Source organism: Cricetulus griseus, chromosome 3 (assembly GCF_003668045.3).
Source record: "Cricetulus griseus strain 17A/GY chromosome 3, alternate assembly CriGri-PICRH-1.0, whole genome shotgun sequence".
In the NCBI taxonomy this organism is placed as follows: Eukaryota; Metazoa; Chordata; class Mammalia; order Rodentia; family Cricetidae; genus Cricetulus; species Cricetulus griseus.
Genome location: NC_048596.1, coordinates 208,095,903 through 208,112,374, shown reverse-complemented (window position 1 = coordinate 208,112,374; position 16,472 = coordinate 208,095,903). Strand labels below are relative to the sequence as shown.

The 16,472-nt window shown below is 41.9% G+C and overlaps 1 protein-coding gene across 4 annotated transcripts in view; it reads right to left on the bottom strand.

The window, feature by feature from the left end:
* Epc1 (enhancer of polycomb homolog 1) overlaps positions 1–16,472 on the bottom strand; it is a 90,827-nt gene that overhangs the window by 12,461 nt on the left and 61,894 nt on the right. For 3 of the 4 annotated variants that reach the window (XM_027405478.2, XM_035442769.1, XM_027405476.2), the window contains exons 3-10: positions 6,293–6,438; positions 5,338–5,544; positions 4,666–4,814; positions 3,430–3,589; positions 2,204–2,377; positions 2,037–2,126; positions 1,809–1,957; positions 610–962 (exon numbers count right to left, since the gene is read on the bottom strand). In XM_027405478.2, coding sequence (XP_027261279.1) covers positions 610–962; positions 1,809–1,957; positions 2,037–2,126; positions 2,204–2,377; positions 3,430–3,589; positions 4,666–4,814; positions 5,338–5,544; positions 6,293–6,438 — 1,428 coding nt within the window. The remainder of the gene's footprint in view (positions 1–609; positions 963–1,808; positions 1,958–2,036; positions 2,127–2,203; positions 2,378–3,429; positions 3,590–4,665; positions 4,815–5,337; positions 5,545–6,292; positions 6,439–16,472) is intronic. The other variant, XM_027405477.2, reaches the window with a different exon arrangement.

The window sequence follows — 16,472 nt, the reverse complement described above, 5'->3', positions numbered from 1 at the left end:
CCTGAACTCAAGATTGTCAGGCTTGGTTAAGCACCTCTACCAGCCAAGCCATCTGGATAGGGAACTTCTATAATTTTATACAATTTGGAAAATGTGGACTCAATGATTTAAAAAAGAAAGCCAAGAGTATTGCAGTATTTTTAGTATTTTAGTCAAAGCACACCAAAGTAGGTATTATCTAAAAATGTTTCCAAAGTATTAAAACTCAGTTTCTCTTGCATGTACTCTGAATGACTACGTCAGCGTATGTTATGTGTAACTATATATATGTTATGTGTAGAACAGATTAGGTGTTCAAGTACATACCGCCAACAACCTGGATCCCTTTTATTTTCTTATTACTTGAAAATTAAAGAGTCTCGTGGTTCATGGGCTGCCTCAAAGAGTAACAAATTAAACATTAAATATATAGTAACATACCATCTCTTTATGACTGTGGTTAAGAAAGGATACATACACACAAAGTCACATAGCAACATACTACTAAGAAGAATTCAAAGAAATAGTTAAGACATCTCACTATGGGTGCAATAGACCACCACATCCTCAACAAGATGGATGACCCCACCCTGATACAGACATAGCAATGGATGCTACAAATGAACGTACCACAGTGTGCGGAGCCACTGCTACTTTTACTCTGCGTGGAGGTACTGCATGTGTGGGTCCCAGGCTGTGCTGTTCCTGTTCGATTTATACTCCTATGTAATTTTCTACTGGAGAGTTCATCACTGTCACTGTCATGTAGGGATGGTGTCCGAGGCCTAAAGTGCCGCCATCTACATGATTTGATATCGACTAGTATCTGACTGAGGTCTTTAGAGGAAGATCTGTCCGAGGTATTGGTTTCTGAGGTATTGGCAAACTGATTGACTGGAGAAGGTTGTGGTGAGGAAAGCATGTCCAAATCCAGGTGGTGAAACATACTGTCATAGTCTGAATGCGCTCTGTCCAGCAGGACCCTGCACAAGGAGCAGATGTCAGAGATTACATCAAAGAGGTTTTTTTCCTTTCCCGAAAGCCCCAAAAGCTGAATAAAAGTATACTGCATATTTAAAAGCCATAAAGTTCATCATTGCAGTACTTGGCTCTTTACACAGAGTGTGTACATGGCACATGGCACTTGGCACATGGCACAGCACGCATGCAGAGGTCAGAGGACAAACTTCAAGAGTCGGTTCTCTCCTTCCACCTTGTGGGCACTGGGAATAGAACTCAGGCTGTCATCTTGGTGGCAAATGCCTCTTCCCACTGAGCCATCTTGCTGGCTCTGGTTCTTTTAGCCTCAAATCTCAATGCTGGATAAAAGTTCTTTTTTTCAAATTGTCTTTCAACCAACATTTCCTGTGCTTTGCAGTTCCTTCTCTCCTCCTCTATACGTATGAAGGTATTCTACTTCAGACCCAAGAACCGTATCCTGACAAACCGAGGCCATGAACAGAAGAGTTAATCACTGAAGTAGTTAATGTCAACTTTTCCCCAGATTTCAATGACTTTTTTTGTAGTTTCCTGAACCAAATCCTGAGTGAGTAAACACAATTTACACTTGTCCTTTCTTAGGGTTTTATCCTGTGATAACTTAGTTTAGATGTTAAGAAGTTTGGGGAGAAAAGAACCTATATGGGGTCCATTAGCAAGAACTACATAGTGGGTGAGGCTGGTGAGAAAGTTGAGTGGGAGCATACAGACAAACCGGTTCAGCACAGCAAGCTGGAGTCACTAGAGTCTGTTCACAAGGAAGGCCCCAGTTCAAACTTTGATTTCAGTGCCTAAAAGCATGCGATGCAAGGAAAGCAGAAGCGCATTACCTTCCACCGCGCCCAACCCGTCTTCGTGCAAATCCAAGACACCTCTGGGGTACGGTGAGCGTTGTTAAGCAGTATCTATAGCGAACATCCCCCAATCCTCCATCTTTAGGGCTAGTCCAGGGCCAATTGCCAGTTTGGTCTAAATGAGGCTTAAAAAAAAAATCCAAATTATTGTATTTTGCCAGTTTATCTGTCTTTTGTTCTTTACAAAGAAAGTCTGACACTTACAGCGTAGTACTGACAGCCTGCTTTCCTACGGAAAGCAAAAGGACCATCAGGGTCATTCTCTTCCTCAGCTTCCGAAGAGCCAGACAAAACCTTGAAATAAAACAACGAGAGGTCAAACAGGCTCCTATACTCCTCTTCTGTATGCAGGGGGCTGGTCTTCTGTTTACCTGGGACAGAGGCTCTTCATCTGAGCTGGGGAAGTCATACTGGTTTAAGTCTTTAGCACTGAAGACTGGCAGCGCAGCAGGGCTTGGCTGCTGAGGAGTGGCGGCAGACGATGGGAGGACTTTGGGCTTCTTCTCGTATTTGCGCTTTGGACGAGTAAGATCAGCCTTATCCTGCTGCAACACAGACAGGGATCAGTTACACACCAGAAGCCACATTCTACAAGCTGCAGCCCCTGTTAGTAAGTTTAGTTAATTATCAGCTGGGGAGTCAACTGCTTAAACTATTTAAAAAGGCCCAGGTTTCCTTCCTGGTGGTCCCTCCCACGCTCAGAGGATCATTCTCAGTTTTTCCTAACAATCTACATTTTCTCTGTTCAAAACAAACATACGCTTAAAAGACTTTAAAAAAGTGTGTGTATGTGTGTATATGCATGTAGGTGCCTTCAAGGCCAGATAATTATCAGGTCACCTGAATTGGAACTACAGAGTTGTAAAGCATCTGATATAGGTGCTGGGAACTAAACCCAGGTCCTCTGTAAGAGCAGTGTGCTCTAATTGCTGACCCATCTCTCCAGCCCAACAACAAAAAAATTTAAATGAAAATTAAAGTTAAAAAATGCTCAAGATAACAGGAATATTCCATTAATTACTCTGTCTTCCCCCCCACCCCCCATTTCCGAGACAGGGTTTCTCTGTTTAGGCCTGGCTGTACTGGAACTCACTCTGTGGACCAGGCTGGCATCAAACTCAATAGATCTGCCTGTCTCTGCCTCCCAAGTGCTGGGATTAAAGATGTGCGACACCACCACCCTGCCATAATTACTCTGTCTTAATGGTAAACCAGATCCAAATATATGGCTCATGTTTCTGGAACATACAGAAAGAAAACAATGTTGTGTAATTAGAATCTGAGTTAAATCCTGAAATATAAAAATCAAAGATTTCTGAAGTGATCTGTAAGGCCACACATTTCAGACAGGTGGACCACAGACTTCAATATTAAAACGAGGGGAAAAAAATCCCATTAAAATTTTAGTGCATCTCATATCCCCTATTAGCAAAGCCCTCCTTTATCAGACCCAGAACAAGGCCTTTCCTGGTCTTGTGGGGCAGTAAGAGAAGGAGGAATGAAACTGTCAGGAAAAGCTAGTTTTCTTTCCACCTTGCAGTAGAATTTACTTATTTCTCCTGTTTACTGGATGCTACTGTTACCAAGCCCTAATCACCTTATGAACTTTGAACTCCTTCCCATCCGTGACCTCCTGGTGTTTGAACTGACTGCTGTTAGTGATGGGGATGATGGGAATGGCGTACGTAGGCTTCACCGGCTGTCTCTGTGCCATGACCTCAGACATGATCTCTCCACTGTAGTCACCTAAATTATATCTGAAATGAGAGAGAGGAAACTTAAGCTGTACGTAGAATACAATGAGATGCTTCCATAAACACTGAGAATTCAACATCCACCTCCCCAGTCACCTCATGTGCCTATTGCTGGTGGAGGGGCGGGGCGCATAAACTACTTAAGAGCTACTTTTTTTCTGAGACATGTATCCTAGGCTGCTTCCAACATGCTATGTACTCAGTGTGACACTGAATGCAGATGGGTGGTTTGCCTGTATGCATGTCTGTGTACCATGTGTGTACCTTGCCCAGGGAGGCCAGAGAGGATGCTGGATCCTTGGGAACTAAACTTACATACAGAAGGTAGTGAGATGTCATGAAGGTGCTGGGAATCAAACCCAGGTCCTTTGGAAGAGCAGCCAGAGCTCAACCTTGGAGCCTTTAAAGTCTCTGCCTTGAACTTTTGATCTTCTCGTCTCTACCACTTCCTACAGTTGTGAGTCACCACACCTGGATCATCTGGTGCTGGGCCCTGTAATCTTATCTTGGAACACAGTGACTGAGAGGCAAGATCCTAAGGCTGAGATGCCTCAAGTAGTGTCAAGGGACCTCCGCTAATTAGGGCTGTCTGTGCTACAAAACTATTTTTTTCCCTGAAAGAATCATAAGAAATTTAAGTGTGTGTGTGTGTGTGTGTGAACCTGGAGCTTTCATTCTCTTCCTCAACAAGTGTGTTAAAATTTATGCACATCTGGTGCTTAGCAACATGCTTGCCTACAGTGTGCAAGGCCCTGGGTTTCATCTCTAGTACTAAAAATCTCCCACAAACCTACAAAACACCCCAAATAAACAACCAGTATTCAACATGAACCCCTTCACACTGCCTCAAACTGCCACAGAAAGAACTCAAAAGAACAAAAGAATTTCTCAGTAGAAACACCTGATACATTTCTTAGTGAGCCCAATCACTTTGAGAAAATAAGACAGAATTGTGAATATCATTTCACAACGTTCAACCACAGTCTGTTACTAAAGAAACTATTTCTGTGATTACAGATAAGTAGGAAATACACAGGCTGTGACTGGCAGCAGTCCTAGCATATAAGCACAAGGGTCACCTCTTTTCCATAATTTCCAGTGTCAGGTGCAGTAGCTCCCGTTTGCTCTTCTCCCTTCTCTTTATCATCTCCAGGATAGTCACAGCCCGGCTGAGATCCCGACGCAGCTTAAGCATTTTTTCATATGAGGCTTCATCATTTTTGCGATTCTGAAAATATAAAGTTTTGCTTAACTTCAAGAAGCAATTCTAACAAGGTGCAGATAAGAATGTATGCATTTGCAGGGTTACAGTTTAAAGACACAGGAAGGGAACATATATTAATTTGTACTATTAAGGCCCTCATAAAAACTAAAGGTCAACTTATTTTAATATTTTCCATTGTAATTAAAAGGTCTCTCTCTCTCTCTCTCTCTCTCTCTCTCTCTCTCTCTCTCTCTCTCCTCTCTCTCTCTGTGTGTGTGTGTGTGTGTGTGTGTGTGTGTGTGTGTGTGTGTGTGTGTGTGTGTATACAGTGGCCAGAAAGGAGTGGCACTGAATACTTTGGAGCAGGAGTCACAGGTGTCTGATATGGGTACCAGAATCATAACACTGTCCTCTGATAGAGAAATAAGTGCTCTGAACCACTGGGCAACCCCTCTAGTATAATTTTAAGGACTGTTATATGAAAGCACAGATTAAGTCATAAAATTAAGAACTACAATTTTTCTTAAAAATGTAAAAATTCACTTACTTTTCGAGTTTGCATTTTTTCAGTTCGTCTTCTAAAAGCCACGTAAGGATCATTTGTGCTAGAACCGTCTCGCTTTTCCTGTTTTACCGATGGGATAAGTGATGGCCCTCGACAGTTTTTCCTCTTTTTAATCCAGTATTCATAAACTTCTCTAATTAACTCATCATCTTCTTTTAGTAGTAGTTTGGCTTCCTGCAGACTGACTGGCTAAATGTAAAACCATTATGTCACTTTCATAAAATACATATACAAGGACTCAAAACCATTCTTCATTTAAATAACAACAATCAAGCCAACAATAGTATTGACAGAATGTTTTAAACAGGGTTAGTCTTGAACTTGTGAGGATGACCTAGAACTTCCGATCTTCCTACCACCTCCTAAGTGCTGAGTGTACATCACCACACTTGGTTTACATGGGACTGGGGAGCAAGCCCAATGTGCACGCTAGGCAGGTATTGTACTAATTGAGCCCCATCTCCAGCCCTAGTGCGTTCAACGATCTTTACAACGATCAAATTTCACAGAGCATACAGTTTGCTGTATTTCCTGACGGTAGGACTTGATATTAGTAATATTTTACCTGCTCACCAAATACACAAATGGCAGTTGAAGACTTTTTTGTTTATTATTGTTTTGGAGACAGGGTCTTACCATGTAGCCTTGGCTGACCTTTAACTCACCGAGATCCACCCACCTGTCTCTGCCTTCCAAGTGGTAGGATCAAAAGTGATCAACACATCACCTCCAGTCTATTATTTTATCTCAACATACAGCTGGGGTGACGGAGGCACAAAAAACTCAAATATACTGCTCAAAATGATACAGGATAACACAAGGAGATGTAAATTCATGCTTTCAGTTCCGGAGTCTGCTGGCTCATCCCTCCTCAACACTGCATGATTTCACATAATATAGGCATTATTATAATAGACATACAGAAATGAAGTTGTACCTGCTGACCACTGCCTTTTTCCAGACGGTCAATCATCTCCTCAAATTGCAATGGGCAGATGTCCATTTTCTTCTTCAGTTTATTCACAAACACTTCATCTTCAGAATCCAGATCGTAATCAGGCTGCTCAGCGTCCAAACTAAAAGCTGACAGAGGAACCATAAGCAATCATTTACCGAGTGTCTTCACCAGCAGAGGCCGCACAGACAGCTGCATAAAGCAAGGCCTGGACTTCCTAAAGAATGAACACTTTTTCTAGGTTCTGTCTTCAGAGTCACACACCTCTAGGCTTACTGCTTTGTCTTCTACACTGAGAGCCAAACACAAACTGAATGAAAATCAAAACCTCTAAAAAACAACAAACAGGACTCTCCACCCACACTTTATGTAGGATTTTTTTTTCTAGATTATTTAAGTCCTAGTTTATAAATCATTTAGCTATTATTCCAAAAGACTAAGGAAGCCACTACCAAGAGTGGTGACAACTCCTATGGTTCAAGTCTAAAGAATTACCACCACTGTGCCAGAGACAAGTGGCTTGCTCTTATATATGTTGTCAAGAACTGCCACTGTATAGCATCAAAAATCATTCACTGGCTTACAAACACCAAGGGAGGATGATATTAAGGAAAACTAAATATCTGGATATCAAAGCTCACTTTTTTTTCCCTTTGAGTTACTAATTTCTAACTCTGTAATTGAATGCCTAGGATGGTGAGCCTTTTTTTAAACCGTCTCCCTAATGACAATCTGTGACCACCCAGTAGCATATCAAGTTTCACATCATACAGCATACTATAGTTTATGACTTCAGACCTATGCATTAGCCATTTTTTAGCTACTAAGCAGGTAAATGCCAATGTAATATTTTAAAAATCTAGCATGACATCACTCCTTTAAAGTCCTTTGGCTATCACTCACCCCAGAAGTGACTCCTAAGCTCTTCTATTTCAGAAACCAAACCCAACAGAAAAATGGGCTGTGAAGATATATAATGTTCTGCATAAATTAGAGGCATTTCAAGCAATCCTATAAGTTTTTTTCTTCCCCAAGACAGAGTTTCTCTGTGTAGCTCTGACTGTCCTTGAACTCAGAGATCTGCCAGTCTCTGCCTCATGAGTGCATGCCTTTACTCCCAACCCAGTTAAATCCTAGAATCTTATACATAGCTTTTAAAAAATCTGGCCCCAATCATTCTTCTTCCTTGCACCATTTTTTGTACTGTTTTACACGTTGTCTGTTAATTATGTTTGCCCAGTAGTAACATGAGGCTGATCGTGAAGGGAGTCTGCACCTTATCTTTGTGCCTCCAAGCATTCTAAGACAGTGACATGTCCCTTCTTCTGCTACCCCTGTCTGCAGACTCAATCCAGAAGTATTTTAGTGTTATGTAAATCTACTTAAAGGGGAGAAAAATAACCACCACAACAACTAGTTATTTGTGAAATAAGTCCTCACTGGGTGCCCAGAGGACTCCAGTAAGTACCTGTAGAATTAAATGTATTAGTTTACTGACTTTTCCAACAATGTGGAGGGAGTGATACAAGGGGATGTTTAGACTTACAGAAGTCTCTAAGTGCTAGCATCTGTGTGCCCAGACTTTGCAGCAATTGGATCTTCAGTTGTTTTCCAATTGCCTGTCCCTGATCCATAAGCAGGCTTTTGGAGACCCTTGTATGGAGGGGCAGAAGCAGAAAAGCGTTTGATTCTTTCTACTTCTAACCAAATGATGTTTATACCCTAATCATTTTGACTAAATTTTTTTAGTCAAGTAAAATCTAAAATTCAGCCTCTGCCACATTAGCTGCATTCCAAGTGCTAAACACTCACATGTGCCTGGTGGTAAGGGGCTGTTCCAGAAAGTACAAATTAGAAAACATATCCATCACTCTGGAAGTTCTATTAAAGAAGGCTAACCCAGACCATCCAGAAAACCAGATAATCAGGGGCCAGTACTGAGTTCTACCTTCTTAGGCTCCTCTCCATACAGTACTCACTGAAAAGCTCCAATGTGATATGTGGCTTTTTGTTAGGACAAACCACACAAGAACTCATCATCACAAAGTTTAATCATTCATACGAATGAAAGCAACTTGCCCCGCATCACCACACTCAGCACACTCCCTGACCACAAGCAAATTATCTTGCAGCTGTCAGGGAACTGTGGTGTGACTGGAAAGGAAGATTCCACCATATTACCAGAGAGTGCAGTGACATTACTAAGGGCTCTCTGACTTTCCTGTTGACAGTGCCAACACATGAAAACACCAGGTGTACATGGGTGCAGAGGCCTGACATAGGTCCCACTGTCCAGTTCAGCTGGCCTGGAACTGTGATCCCAGAACTCAGGAGGCTAAGCCAGTTTGTTCCAAGTTTGAGGCCAGCTTGGACTAGATAGTGAGCCCCTCCAAAAAGTTTTATCAATTAAAATGAAATTCAGCTAGTCAATTGCTGTTAAATATCCACCACACTGTGTATCTTGACTCCTTTAAAAAGGTAAACCCAGAAACACACACAACTAAAAAACAAATCAAAACACAACACGGTTAGAGATACCTCAGCACATAAGAACACTTATAGCTCTTGCAAAGACCCGAGTTCAGTTTCTACCTACAAGATGGCTTATAGACATCCATAACTAATTCTAGGAGACCCAGAACCCCCTTTTGGCCTCTGTGGGCACCAGCCATGCATGCTGTGCTCATGCATGCATACATACATACATACATACATACATACATACATACATACATGAAGATAAAACACCGATTCATATAAAACAAAAACAAGCAAATTAAAAAAAAATTATCACCATGCTGTGAGTGCAATTCAGTGGCCCAACACTTGTCCCACATGTATAAGGACTAGGTTTGATCTTCAAAGCCACAAAAACTAAAACAAAAACAAACCTTTAATATTGTGTGTTACATACAGGAACATGTTACAACATGAATCCAAGTGCAAAGAACACAATCAAGAAAAACATACAATATGCTATTTACTGTGGGTGGTATTTGGCAACTTTGCCTTAGATATCAAAGTCAAAGGTATCTCTACTTGGTGGTGACATCACTGAATTCTTAACCTCTTCATGGTGAAGACTTAGGTCCTGGAGTCACTTTTAGAATGCACTGAAGTAGAGAAACGGAGAAGCCTAACCTTGAAATCCCTATGAATTCTCCATATGTACAGCTCTGTGTTTGATGTTATAGACTATGTGACTTTGTCAGTCACAAAGCAGGGCCCTGGACGTGGCAGCACCCCAACCTTCTCGGGTCCCCCAAAGATGGTCAACGCCCCCCATGTCAGCAGGAAGCAGTCTTAAGAAGTCGACGCCCTTATTCCTTAACCTGCCATGTCTAAACACCCACCTTTTTTTAATAATAAGTAGAGGTGGGAATGAAAGGTTCAGGCATTATGCTGGCCTGCCCCTGTTACCTGGTGGAATCCACTCAGGCAATACCCTGGTCAGCCCAAGGTTCCATGGGAAAGAAGTCTGCACGCAGGTGCAGAGGACCCCTTTAAAAGATAGGCCCCTGCCCTCTCTTTCTCTCTCTCTGCCCCTTTACTCCTCTTTCTCTCTGTCTCTGTCTGTCTCTCTCTCTCTCCCCCTGTTTCTCTGTTTCCCGCTCTCTCTCTCTATGGCGACCAGCCATGGCGGTCAGCCATTACCCTGTTCCTCTTCTTAGTCTACCCATTCTGCCTTATAATAAACTTATAGTCAATATGTCCATCTCAATATTTCTCTTTTCTTCTTTTTAAACAAAAGAATAACAGCATGCTTTCAGAATCTGGGCATAAAGGCAGAACACCTGTTCTGAAAAATAATGAAATAATAAGTTTGACTGTGTTTTAAAGTATCTACTGGGGGAAAAAACAACTTTTACATTTCCTTTACATTTGTGCCTGTGCAGCCTTGAGGTCAGAGGACAACTTTTGGGGTACAGTCTTCTTTCACCATGTGGGTGGGTGGGGGTGTTCAAACAACGGTCATGAATGAAAGGTTCAGGCATTATGCTGGCCTGCCCCTGTTACCTGGTGGAATCCACTCAGGCAATACCCTGGTCAGCCCAAGGTTCCATGGGAAAGAAGTCTGCACGCAGGTGCAGAGGACCCCTTTAAAAGATAGGCCCCTGCCCTCTCTTTCTCTCTCTCTGCCCCTTTACTCCTCTTTCTCTCTGTCTCTGTCTGTCTCTCTCTCTCTCCCCCTGTTTCTCTGTTTCCCGCTCTCTCTCTCTATGGCGACCAGCCATGGCGGTCAGCCATTACCCTGTTCCTCTTCTTAGTTTACCCATTCTGTTGCGCCTTATAATAAACTTATAGTCAATATGTCTGTCTCAATATTTCTCTTTTCTTCTTTTTAAACAAAAGAATAACATTTTGGCGCCCAACGTAGTTCCCTAACATAATGAGCTATTTTGCTGATCCACCATCCTTCTTTTAGTCTATAACTCACTATGCAGCCTAGGCTGACGCTTTTTCTGCCTTAGCCTCCCAAGTGCTAGGGTAACAGGTATGAGCCTGTTATGCCCATCATAAATGAAAATCATGCCCATGAAAAAAAAAACAACCCCACCCTCCCAGTATTCCCCCTACAAAACTTTCCTTTGAAAGTCTAAATTTCTGTGCACTGAGAAATAAAAACACTTGTGGAATACTTGAACACTTTTATCTGTATTTGTAAATTGTGGGGGACCAAAGTGTTTCCACTACGGAATATTTTGAGATTCAGCCTTGGGTCTCACTAAACATGGAGCACTGGAAAGCTCCGGCCCACTATTGTATTGTTAATGTCAGTAGGGCTACTTTTGTTTACCATGGCCTCAGGGTAATATGCCTCCTTATTTGCATGTCTATGCACCTAAGCATCTGACTAGGCCTGCACCTGGGCAGAGAGATCTGAGGTGATCTGAGGAGAGAAGGTTGGGAGTGAAGGGGGGAGAGGCCAGAGCATCGAGAAAACAAAGAGAGAAATGGTTGCCTGGTAGTATTAGCAGGATGGTTAAGAAACACCAGAAAGGATGGCTAATAAAGAAATGACTCTAGTTCCACAACATGGAACTGAGCTCTCTGAAGATGACAAGATGCCTGTGTTTGGTCTTTATCGCTGTCGGGTTGCTCGAAGCTTCCAGGTCCACACACCCCCACTCAGGTAGAACCCTCATGGACTAAGGCTGAGACATGCTGGGTCATGACAGTAAACACCCTGGTTTTATCATCTTACTTCTATGCATACCTGAAGCTGTGCAGACTGCTGCCACACTTTCGTTCACATTTGTTTTTTCATTTTCTAAGTCACCAGAGAGTAAGCAACAATAGATAATGCCTCTGCCCAAGACAGGAATTTCACCTGCAGCCTGTATTCCAGTTTTGTCAGCTCATCCAATAGTTTTCAATGACTGTCCCACTGCTACATGTTAAGTTGCTATATTTCTCACTCTCCTTTAAGGTGGAGTATTTTTTACTATGTTAAGACCCTGATAGGCTTTTAAAACTGTGAACCCTTCTAAGCTTTTTATCATCACCACCATTACCACCGCCATCTTTTAGCAAACTCCTTGCTGGACTGGGAATATAGCTCAGTGGCAGAAAGGCTTGCAAAGTGAACAAGACCCTAGGTTTAAGCTGGGCATAGGTGGCACACACCTTTAATCCCAGCACTCAGGAGGCAGAGGCAGGCAGATCTCTGTGAGTTTGAGACCAGCCTGTTCTATAAGAGCTAGTTCCAGGACAGTCTCCAAAGCCACAGAGAAACCCTGTCTCGAAAAACCAAAAAAAAAAAAAAAAAAAAAAAAAAAAAAAAAAAAAGACCCTAGGTTCAATCCCTAGCTGTAATAAACAAAATACTTTCTTCACTTAAAAAAAAAAAAAAAGATTTGTTCTTCCATCATAATTATATTTCGTTCTTGATTACAGTAGGCTATAACTGTCTCAGTCCTCAGAATATCACACCTGGAGGCACACAACATTTACTTGTTCCTCATAACTGATAATTAAAATTTTTATTACATTTTGTCACATCACATGTGTGCACACACATACCACAGCACACTCATGAAGGTCAGAAGACAACTTTCAGGAGTTAGTTCTCTCCTTTCACACCTTGGGCCCAGGGAATGAACTCAGCATGGTGGCATACGGTACCTTTACCAGCTGAGCCCCTTCTTGGGCTCCATCTGGTAGTTTTGATTTACCAAGTCAAGATGTTGCCCAATGACTCCACTATAATGCAGATTTATTTTCCCCCTTCCTTGTATAATAAGCAGGGTAGGGGGAAGAGCTTAAAACCACTCAAATATCCTACTCCTCAGTCCTTAAGTTCAATAGACACCGGTGACCCCTATGATATCATCTTGACCATGGGAACTCCCTCCATTGTGTCACAAGCTCTGGCACTCAACTGGAAGTATGAGACGCTCATCATCACCCTAAGTTTACGATTCCTCCTTCCCATTGGTTTATTATTTATTACTGCATTTAGATGTTCCAGGGTCACCTTGTCCCTCCCCTGCTTAAGCCTGGGATCAGACACTTTCCTAATGACACAGATACTGGGTGTGCTTATTGCTATGGAATAGTATTGCTTTTGATCCCTTGGAGCAGGAGAAATAGCTTAGAAGCCCTACAGAATGGAGCTGTAGACAGTAATGGTTTTAATGTTTCTTCTTGCAGAACTATGAAAAGAGAAAATAATGTCTCTGTTCCTGAGCCAAGCCAACATAAAAACAGAAAGAGTTTCCTAAGCTAATGCTTGATGAAATGTTAGTAAAGAACTTCAGTGACAGATTTACAAATTAACACCACAAGGCTACCATAGCACATACTACACAGCAGTAAAATGCACTATCATTTTGGGGGCAGAGAGAGGCAGGCAGACACTCCCAAACACACTTGATCATGGCCTTCTTAGGCACATTCATTTCACTCTAAAAACACCAAAGAAATAGTTAAGGCACTCTCACTCCTACCCCTGATATTTCAATCAGCACTACAGAGCCATGGTGGCATAAACACTGAGGTACTGGCACAGAAACAGACCTGTACATCAATGCAACAGAATTGAGCATATAGAAATAAACCCATGCTCCTATAAACACATAATTTTAAAACAAAGATTCAGGGAATAATGCTAAAAATTGACAATTGGGACCTCTTAACAACCACCACCACCCCTCAGCACAGCAAAGGAATAGATAACTGAGCAAAGAGACAGTATAGAGAATGGAAGAAAATCATTGCAAGCTGAACATCTGACAGGACTAATATCTAAAATATACAACTCAAGAAACTAAACAGGAAATCAAACTACACAATGAATAAATGGACAAATGGAATGACCAGTTTTCAAAAGTGAAGATTAAATAGTGACTAAACATATGACAAAATGCTCAACATTAGTAGCTATGAAAGCTCATAAAAACCACATCAAGCCTGGGTCTCACTCTAGTCAGAAGAGCTAAGACAAGGATGACAAACGACAGCAAGTGCTGGAGAGAAAGTAAAGGAGCTCTCTCACCCTCGTGATCTGACCTGACTGCTGACTGCCTGCTGAGGGGGAGTGAACTAACCCCCCACTGCTCGCTGATTGTCAGTGAACTAACTAATCCAGCCATGTTGGAAATCAACAGAGATTCCCCTCAAATAAAAATGAATCTAATACACGGCCCACTCCCTGTGTTTACTGCTAGACTGCACATCAACTTGTCACACAGTTCCATTGCACACCAATGTTTCCTCACAACAGCTCAGTTATAAGCCAACTTGGGGGTCCAAAAGTAGAGGGATGGATAAAGAAAACGTGGCCTGAACACAATGGAACCTTTCAGTCACAGAGAAGAACAAAGTTAGATCTTTTGTGGTACAATGGATGTGGCTGGAGATGACTATATTGAGCAAATTCAACCAGTTCAAAAGGCAAATGTTGCATGTTTTCTATCATTTGTGGGTCTTAGGCTTTAAAGATATATAATAAAATCATGTATTTACAAATGACATGAAGCAAAAGACTTTCTAGGGAACAAAGAAGGAACAAAGGGGACTTAAGAAGGGTAAGAAAGGGGAAAGAAACACAGGATGGGAGTGTAATATGATTAAAACACATTTACATGAAAATGGCCTCACATAACCCTGTTAAGATAAAACAAAAACAGAAATTCCAAAGAAAAATCAGTGTAGCTTTTTTTCCCCCTTAAGACAGGATTTCTTTGTGTAGCCTTGGCTTCCTAGAACTAGCTCTGTAGACCAGGTTTGGCCTCAAATTCAGAGATCCATCCACCTGCCTCTGCCTCCCAAGTGCTGGGATTAAAGGTATGCATCACTCCCACCCAACTAAATTAGTGTAGCTCTCAGAGCTTCCCCCACTAAAATTATTTTATTTATTGCATGTCTGCACGATGTATGAGTGTGGGCACAAGCATGCCAAATATAGTGAATGTATATGAGTGGGTGGGACAGAGGAGAGATAGAGGACTATTTTTTGGAAGCTGGTTCTCTCTTCCACTGAGGGATCACAGTGATCTAATCCAGGTTGTCAGATTGCATGGCAAGCAAGGCCAAGCACTTTTACCCACTGAGCCGTCTTGTCCTAGTTTAGGAGGGAACTGAAATGCACTCTGGTGTATGTATATGCACTTCACACATGTACACGACTGTGTGTGTGTGTGTGTGTGTGTGTGTGCATATGCACACACACACAGTTCCTAAAGAATTATATATAAATGTGACTAGTTCATATATATATAAACTATTCAGAGAGTTCCTAAAAATTCAAAGCAATGCCTCTTTTTTTTCTAACTTTTTATTTTTGAATTTCACATCATGCACCCCAATCCCATTCATCTCCTTGTCCTTCCATATCTGCTCTCTGCCCTTGTAACCACACCCCCCAAAGAAAACAAAAAATAATAAAGAGTAAAACAAAAAAATCTGGCTGTGGAGGCTGCAGTGTGTACAGCGTGTCAGTATATCCTTTGGCCCAAACAGCTTGACTTGCAAATGTTGGTTGCAATTAATGACTGGACTGGTTTAAGGGGCAGGGCCAGCTCACCAGTGTGTCACAGTTGACAAGGGGCGGGGCTTATTCTCCTGCTCTCATGCCCTCAGGGCCAGCTCCCTTATGCTGCCCAGGTGAGGAATGGATCAATGTAGTCTTCATAAACTAGTTATTAAGTTATCTACCAGAGTCAAGAGTCCATTTTCCATTCGAAAGAAATTATACTGTTTGTGATGGCAATTCTTGGTTGTCAACCTGACTACATCTGGAATTAGCTAAAACCCAAGTGGTTGGGTACACCTAGAAGGGATTTTCCCTCCCTTCTCCTGTCTTCCCCTCCCCCACTTTTGTCTTTCACGACAGGATTTCTCTGTGTAACAGCCTTGGTTATCCTAGAATTTGCTTTGAAAACCAGGCTGGCTTTGAACTCACAGATATCTGACCGCCTCTGCCTCCCGAGTGCTGGAACTAAAGGTGTGCGCCACCATGCCCAGCTGAAGGATATTTTTTTCCTTTTTTGTTTTTTCCAGACAGGGTTCCTATGTGTAACAGCCCTGACTGTCCTGGAACTTGCTTTGTAGTACAGGCTGACCTCAAACTCACTGAGATCCACCTATATCTGCCTTCCGAATGCTGGGATTAAAGGTGTGTGCCACCACTGCCCTTTGAGGGATATTTCTTAATAAAATCATTTGGGGTGGGAAGATCCAATTTTAATCTAGATCTTTGAGGTGGGAAGATCCACCTTTAACCTGGACCACACCTTCTGCTGGCAACCTATGTAAGGGACACAGAAGAAGGGAGCTCTCTTTTTTTGCCTGCTTGCTCTCAGTCATGCTCGAAAGTCCACTCTTTCACTGGCATTAGAGCCCACTTTTTCTGGATTCCAGCACTGAAGACCAGTTGAGCCTTATGGACTGAACAACTACTGGATTCTTAGACTTTCCATCAGTAGACAGCCATTGCTAGACTACAGCATGTAAGTCACTCTAATAAAGCCATTCCATATATATATATATATATATATATATATATATATATATATGGAAAATATATATATATTTCAACTCTATCAGTTTTGTTCCCCCAGAGAACCCCGACTAATATACTATATAATGAACTTTTCTTCATTTATCATAGTACACTAAAAACCATAATAATTCTGTTTTTTTCCCCCCTCCTGAGGTA